The sequence below is a fragment of the Sinocyclocheilus grahami genome, unplaced genomic scaffold (assembly GCF_001515645.1).
Source record: "Sinocyclocheilus grahami isolate Dianchi unplaced genomic scaffold, SAMN03320097.WGS_v1.1 scaffold1036.1, whole genome shotgun sequence".
Classification (NCBI taxonomy): Eukaryota; Metazoa; Chordata; class Actinopteri; order Cypriniformes; family Cyprinidae; genus Sinocyclocheilus; species Sinocyclocheilus grahami.
In genome coordinates, this window is record NW_015506215.1 from 163,143 (window position 1) to 171,764 (window position 8,622).

Here is an 8,622-nt window from a genome sequence, read left to right on the forward strand (position 1 = left end):
CGGCAATCGCATTTAAGAGTATAGGCTTATATTTGAATGTTCTTTTCATTTATGAAGAATTATAAGCGTGTGTATGATGTGATTTAGCCAATGCACATTTGTTCAAAAGCCTGGCAGAGTGATCAGAAGATGATTGGCTAAAGTTTTGTGTTGTTTACAGAAAGGATGCGCGTTCTCATCTTTTTTCCTGTTAATTATCAGGTTGCACTGCATGTCTGTTTTTCTTCAAAGCACCAACTTAGAATGCCTAATGTTGGTTTGATTGCTTGTGTTACATGATAAAATAAATAATCTTGCTTACCTGATGTAATAGATTTAATGCGAGTGCGGTTCGGGTCGCGACTCGCTGGTACTGCTGGTGCACGTTTACCAAACAGGACCCGTGCAGGCTTTAAAATGCTTAGCGTCTCTCCGTCAGATAACCCCATGTGCGTGATGCGCCATTACAGGTAGGCTATTTCCCTAAACCTCCACACACCTTGTATATTTCCGCCAAGGGGTGAGCACATAATGATTACGAAAATTATTATTTATTTTTGATAATTATTATTTTATTTCAGTTCGTTTTTCAGTAACTATTGTTAGTTTAGTTTCGTTTTAGTTTTTCAATTATTTTGACGTTTTTATTTTATTTCTGTTTACGAAAATAACCTTGCTGGACACATCTGAATATTTGGGTTAAACTGTTCTGGAACAGTGTTGTAAATACAACTTAACCACCGATTTCTAGTCGTGTCCACTTTTGGAAGGCCAAACAAAGTAGTTTTGCTTTCACAATGAAACAGCGTCACACCCCGCGGCCTTGAGTGAGCGGAGGCCGGAGGCCTAGATCAGCGACCAGTACGGATCAGCTGGAGGTTGGCTTGTGTGAGCAGAGGCGGATTCAACGAAGGAGCGTCCGACAACCCCGAGCTGGACTCCGCTTCGTCCACGTTGAAAGCCGATCCGGCGATTCACAGCGCGAAGTTGATGTATTTCCTCAGCGACCAGTACGGATCAGCTCCAGGCATGACGAAGCGGATATCGTCCTCTTTTGGACGACCAAACAAAGTAGTTTCGCTTTCACAATGAAACACAGCGCCTTCACGACATGGCGGCGGCGGCAACAACAATACTACAGCGAGAATAAAAGTTACGCCTTCTTTCTTTGCGTGAACATTTGGGCGGCGTTATGCAAATCTTCCCACATCGTGACGTAGACATGTGGGGGCGTGTTAGAATGAGCCGTTTTAGGTAGGCGCGGTTGACTCTTAACTTTTATAAAGAATATCTCTTTGGATTTGAGACTTTAGTCTTTGCAACTTTACAGATCTTCTTTATGCACCAAGAGCTTGTAACACTCCAAAGAGAAAGGAAAAATTGAAATCGCATCATATGACCCCTTTAAAAAACAGACTAAACTGTATTTAAAAAAAAAAAAAAATTGCCAGTAGTTTTGTGTGAGTGGCAGGTTTAAGGTAAGGGGAGAGAATATAAAATGTATACAGTATAAAAACCATTACGCCTATGGAGAGTCCTCGTAAACCACAAATAAACTACAAGGAAGCAAAGTTCATTGAGTTGCTTCTATCCTGAACTCAGAGAGCAATAGACATTTGAAAGGTAACACAGTGACAAAAGTTAAAGTTACTGTAGCATTTTAATCACTGAGTCTCATGAGTTTTACAGTAGATTCTGAAATACCAGCATGAGTGTGTTCTCTCCCACATAGGAGGAAGACAGATGGGAGGTGGGCAGAGTGTTTGCAGAGACTGTGAAACTCAGGAGAGATAAGACAGAGGTTTAGCAGTGGACTGAGATAACACAAAGCCCTGGGCAAAGATCTTTCACACATGCATGCGTACTTAACATCCCACCCAAAGAAATTTAGATAAAGTCTTCAGAGAATTCACGCCGAAACTGTTCAGCTATGTTTCCATGCTTACACACACCCTCACTGAGACAGAGGAAGTACAGTGAATCTGTCTTTCTCAAGGGAGACTTGTAGACTCCAACCTCAGTACTGCACACACCGAGCATATCGGTCAGTCTTGTTAGCTGACTAAGCTAAGGTCCACTAGTTGTTTTTGCAAAATCTTACACACAAACACATACCACAAACATTAAGAGGGTAAAGGTTACTTCATTAAGGCCATCTTGATTCATTATATTTATGTTTGTGTACTACTCCTGTCATTTAGACAAGCTTCACATTGATCTGTTGCCAACACAGGAAGCTGAAATGTGACAGGAAAATGAGAGCGAGAGGCAATCGTTTAGTCAACTCTTAATCAGTCAATACGATCTAAACAGAAGAGGATGACATTTCAGGGGGGGAAAAACAGTTCTCAGGTGTGACACCCTTTACACACAGTTATTTTGAGTCGACTAGTGGAACTAGCACTAACTCAGCATGGCACCCCATACCCCAAAATATATACATATAAATAAAAATAGCAAAAAACAATATATAAATAAAAAAATAAAAAAATGCCAAAACTGAATTTTCAGCATCCATTACTCCAGGCTTCAGTGTCATCAAATAATAAAAAGAATAATCTGCATCATTATCTGTTGTTTAAAAAAACAGTCCTGTTGCGTAGATGCTTTGAGAAACATCTAAAGCAACACACACTCAGAGCAAGACTCACACATTGAAAAACACTCAAGTGTTAAAACCTCCCTAAGGTGCCATGTAAGGTGCCATGAAATCTGTGATCACACAAGAGCACAATAAGTCAGGTCTTCAAGGTTACTCTATCCCATTATAATGTAATTATAGCAGGCCTATCCACAATCTCAGCAAAACACACATGCTGTCCACTCTCTGTATTTTGTATATATGTAACAGCCAAGCAGCACTTCTTATATTTTCACATCAACAAAGCAATGCTAATTCCACAGTACATTTTGGACAGCTGTATTAGTTACTGAAACCGCAGATGTTTAGGAGGTGAGTTGGTGGTGAAGACATACAGGTTTTCCTCTCCAAAGGTCCTGATTAGAGAATGGTTGATTAAATCAACACAAACCCAGAGATTCTGTTTGGTTCATTTCCAGCTCTATGTAAAGAATTCAGTGCTTATTCATGAGATAACACTGAATATGTATTCTGAGCTCTGGAAAGGTCACAGCTGATGAATTCTTCTCACAATCGTCACCTAAAGAGGAAAACGAGTGTTTTACCTTCTGTGCTGAGGCCAGGGCTGGAGGTGAATTTGGCCACATCCACAATCTTCACAGCAAACTGCTGGCCCGTCTCCCTGTTGATGCATCTTCGCACCACACTAAACGGCCCCCTGGAAAGGAAACAAACAGGTAAATTAGAGTCCCGCACATGCTGGGATAAAGATAGGCTATGTTGCAATTAAATTATAGTAAATGAGATGTTAAAATCTTTAAATTGTTGAAATAAACACTTATTTTATACATTTACTCAAAATTAAAAATGAAATATACAGGTAGCCAGTTTAGAAATCATGATTATGATCCCTAAAAAGTTCAAATTTTGGTTGATTATTCAGTCTCTTTATACAGAGGCCAGCAGCAATGAACAACCTCTTCTACGAGTGGGCAAATAACTATTATTGTCAGTAAAAATACAGATCTTTCCCAACAGAACAAAAACCACAATCAAACATAATAACACACATGCCTTAACCTTCCTGCATGAACAATTTTTCATTTAGTCGGCCTCAACATTGCCTTTGTTTCCTCTGCTCTCAAAAAATTTAGCTATTGTTGTTATATTGACCCATGAATTTAATCTTTACACAGCCATAATTCATAAAAAAAAAATAAAAAAAAAAACCTGATAGTAATACGTAGCAAGAACAAGTACCCAACAAGTCATTCATACAATTACACCTCATATGGAAACGTTTTTGGGGGGAAGTGAGATTTTCCGTTTCAACAATATCATTAGAGCAGTACGTTGCTCGACAGCCCCAAGCTGAGTATCAGCGGCTGAAGTAAAAAGCCTGGCCTCTTTCTAGGAATGAAGGAATGCTCACATCAGCAATGAGAAAGATAAGAATGTTCTGTGTGGACTGAGTGTTTGAGGAACAGCGGGGAGTAGAGGCTGGGGAGAGACTGGCTTTCCGTGAAGAACTGTGATCTGATTTCCCAAAGCCTTTAACCCTTCTCAGCGTGAGCTCTGAGTGTTTCTGCAGGCCTGAAGAAAGATGGCAGCAGAGACCTCTGGAGCAAGTTTTGCTTGTTTGTGTGCAATGGGTTGATGTCAACAGATCTGTTTGTGTTTCTGTCCTATAGGTAAAGATGATGTGCAGTCAGTCGATCAGTCATTAAAAAAAAAACGGACACGGACATAATCAATTTATCTGAGTAAATGAAACATTAAACAGAGGAACATTTTAATTCTCATAGTAAGCAAATAAAATAAATCAGACACAAATTAATATAACTTTATCCAAATTTAACTATTCTTAGGATTTAGCTTCAAGCTTGACAGATCAGATAATCTCTTTTCTTGTAGAGGAAAAAAATAAATAAATATATATATATATATATATCTACAGTGAGTGAAAATGAGCTGGTGTGATATTTACATACTTTAAGCTCAACGTGGCCACATTTTTAAACTTGACATTTATTCCCTAAATTACATCCAGCGAGTCGGTAAGAATTTCTCACCCTCCTCCTCAGGTACACAATTTATATTTCATTACAGACGACCCAGTTCACTGTGACCCACAGATTTCCAGACATAAAAATAGACAGACTTTATAAAATATGTGTTGTCAGAACTTCTCTCTGTACAGTTCCTAGGTCAGTGCTCCACAGAGAACACTTTCAGGCTGGCTGCTGTCTTCCTGTCATCAGAGTTCTCTGGCTGAACTGTTAATGAACTGCAGGTGCAGTGAACGTGTGGAGGACAGAGTTTAAGGGAGGAGTGTTTGGAGAGCAGCAGTGCTAGATTGTGCCTATAACTGAAGGCTGAAAAAAGTATTTACTGTCACTTTAGGACAATTTAATGCATCCTTGCTGAATAAAACTTAAATTTCTTTAAAAAATATCGTGACCCCAAACATTTGGACAGTAGTGTAAATATAAAAAATTAAAACATTTAAAAAAGTATTTATCTATGCTGCCAGCATAGGACAGAAGGCAGTATTTTTCAGACAGAGCCATGCAAATCACATACACAGCTCTAGCCAAGTACACAGATCAAGCCTCTCTCATTCACTCATACTTACACAATTAAAATTTAAAAAGCGCACAAACACACAGACTGCTGGGGAGTTTTGTCCTACAAGTCATGAGTAATTGAGTTTTTAAGCAGAGCATTTGGTGAGATTTACTAAAGCAATAAGCCACAAGGTTAAAAGGTCTTGTCTGGCATGTCACGATGAATGGGTGCACCATCAGTCTTGTCGCTCATTGCTTTTAAGAAACACCAGCAAGACCATCCATAACAGTAACAATAAAGGATTTATAACAATAAATCTCCACCAAGAGATAAAGAGAATTAACCTCAATCAAAAATCAGCTCATTATAAAAACCCACATTACATGAGACGTAGAAATCATAATTTTCATCATCATCAAGAAATCAGTAAAACCAGGGGGCTGGGAAAAAAAAAAGAATGTGTTGTATGACCTTAACATTATAAAACAACATGGTTTTAAGGTGTTAACATGACCTTACATGTTGTCATATTATTGTCATATTATTAAGAATAATTGGTTTACGAGTCTGTGCATGTAAACGCACCCAAATCTAATCTCATGTCCTCTGCAACTTACACCAGTCTGCCGACCTTCAAGAAACAAGCAGACACTTCTTAATAAATAAAAAGATCTGCATTTCAAGAACAAGTCTATTCTGATTCAGCTATAAAATTGCAATGCCGGCAAACTGGAGAAGAATGCAAATTGAAGAGGTGGTTGAGAGCTTATTATTATCACTGTATCTTGCTAATACGGGTGCGAGAGGGGCTGTGTTTTCCCCAACACAAACTGCTGGAGCAGATGGCGTGAAGCGCAAAGCTGCTTACTGGCAGAGAGCCGAGGTGCAGCCACGCGTGGCTCAGAGCTGGACTCGGCCATGCTAAACTACTGGAACTGTGGATACATGACACTCAGAAGCGCCATAACATCTGAATGGGCTTTATCTACTCAATCTGTCATGGTCCTCATGTTGTTTTTGGCATAAACATTCCCTAGACATTACATAAATGACGTTATGTATTAACACCAACCACAAATGCAAAAAAACATTCAGATGCACTGTGCTGTTTATTCAAGGCATCAGACGGTATGCATTTATCTGAACTGTTGAGAGTCCTGAAGGAGTTGCGGTGGAGTTTGACGTCCACTGACAGGTTAAACAAACTGACTGTTCCTTTTGTGGGGGGAAAATAATGCTGACTGAGGAATATCTTGCTGGTCCAGTCTCTAAATTTTCTTTCCAACAAAGATCTGAACAACCATATGTTTCAATGCTCAACAAACGGTTTCTAGAGGCTCTTCTTGACAGCCATAAAAATCGTGTTCAAAATCGCAGGCGATTCATTGCCAATTTAGAACGCGATTTTGTGTAGCTTGTCAGTGATCTACGTCTCTGTGTAGTAAATGCCGCTCCATCTGAAAGCACGTGCTAGAGATTTACTACTAATCACCACTTTACTGACGAGATTTGCATGAAAATCGCATTCGATTTTTTGCCCAGCCCTACTATGCAGTAGAAAATGCATTTAAAAAAAACAGGAAAAAAACTCCTGCGGTATAAACAAGGTAGGAAAACTTCAACATCCATAATTCACTGGGTTCAATCAGACTATCCATGAGCAGGGGTACAAAAATGCGGACATACGATCTGTAGTTTTCACAAAAGACCTGGGCTATGTAATTCGGTGGACTTCTGCTGACAAATAAATGGAGATATCTTGGTCATGTCTATTCACCTTTACTTATATAGCGTTTTATATGACAGCGGTTGTTTCCAAGCAGCTTTACAGTATTAAACAGGGAAGTAACAGAATTAGCAATGACAACCAATCTAAATTCTGCTTTAAGTAGCTCTAATAAAGACAATCTTGGTGCAGGTAACAAGTAATACACATTCTTTATTTACTTTATACGGCATATGTCGCAACAATACAAAGCTGGTTGAAAATCATTACCACTTAATTAATTAACTAAATCTATTTTAAGGAGCTTCTCCAAGAAAATTATTAAGAAAAAAATAGCATTTTATACACTTAAAGGGACAGTAAAAAAATTTAAATTCTGTCATCATTTACTCGCCCTCATAAATGACCCTCATTTCTTTCTTCTGTGAAACACAAAATAAGATATTTTAAATAATATTGGTAACAAAACAGTTTCAGTTCCCATTGACTACCATAGTATTTTAGGGCTGTGACGGTCGCTTGCCACCGGCGGTAGTGCACGTGACGTCACACACTCTATAACAAGCATAATACGAAGTTTTGTATACAAGTGTAATAACAGTAATAATAACAGTAGCGGAACAGTGAACCGTGTCATGTCTACACCGGACGCGACACCGTCGCGTCGCAACAGGTTGAGTCTGTCTAGTGTCTACACAGGACATTTGAACTCTGTGTCAGTACCTCATAATAGAACGCGGCAGTTTACTGTCGGGGATTTGTCATGTTGTGCAGCATCCAATGTAGCATCACTGATTATAATGAGTTTTATAGTATTTTGTCGCGCTGCACAGCTCGCGTCCTGTAGACAGGGTGTATTTAACTTTCTTATTTAGGCTACTTTCTTGTTTAACGCTATTATTTCTTTGATATTTATTTTAGTGTTTTGCAGGCTGCGTATTCACTGACTGAAGTGCTAAAATAAACACGAGCTGACGAGTTAAATCGGGTGTGTTAGATGAGTGAGACAGTGCTGGGCTGCTCCAGGACAGTTTTGAAAACCATTTCAGAGACATGTTCTTAAATGTGACTCATATAAAATATATTACATGCATGCACAGTTTTAAGGCAGCTTTAATCGCCTTTTTGGTAACTTCATGATTTAACTGACCACGGCATTGCATGCATGTAGTTTATTTCGCTCTTTGATATGAAAGGATGCAGGCGACAGCGCGCCGACACCTTTGTGCATGCAATTGAAGAGCACGTGCTTCGAGCACAGTACCGTTTGAACGACCACAGTCATTCTGCGACTGAATAAATACACTTCTCGTCAAGAGAAAAAGTGACAGAAGCAGTTGTGAATGGGGTGGCCAACCCTAGCCCTGCCCCTGCGTTAATTGCGTTAAATATTTTTAACGTGTTAAACTGACATCTTTTACTAATATTTAAATTTGTTAGATGAAACATTAAAGTGTGACAAACATGCAAAAAAATAAGAAATCAGGAAGGGGGCCAACACTTTTTCACACCACTGTATGTATATATATATATATATATACAGGTCCATCTCAATAAATTAGAAAGTCGTGGAAAAGTTCATTTATTTCAGTAATTCAACTCAAATTGTGAAACTCGTGCATTAAATAAATTCAATGCACACAGTTCTTTTAATTGTGATGATTTTGGCTCACATTTAACAAAAGCCCACCAATTCACTATCTCAACAAATTAGAATATGGTGACATACCAATCAGCTAATCAACTCAAAACACCTGCAAAGGTTTCC

General features: G+C 38.8%; 1 protein-coding gene across 16 annotated transcripts in view; it reads right to left on the reverse strand.

The window, feature by feature from the left end:
• Positions 1-8,622, reverse strand: part of caska (calcium/calmodulin-dependent serine protein kinase a) — a 196,313-nt gene that overhangs the window by 89,781 nt on the left and 97,910 nt on the right. For all 16 annotated transcript variants that reach the window (XM_016251265.1, XM_016251266.1, XM_016251273.1 and 13 more), the window contains exon 2: positions 3,166-3,278. In XM_016251265.1, the coding sequence (XP_016106751.1) occupies positions 3,166-3,278 (113 nt within the window). The remainder of the gene's footprint in view (positions 1-3,165; positions 3,279-8,622) is intronic.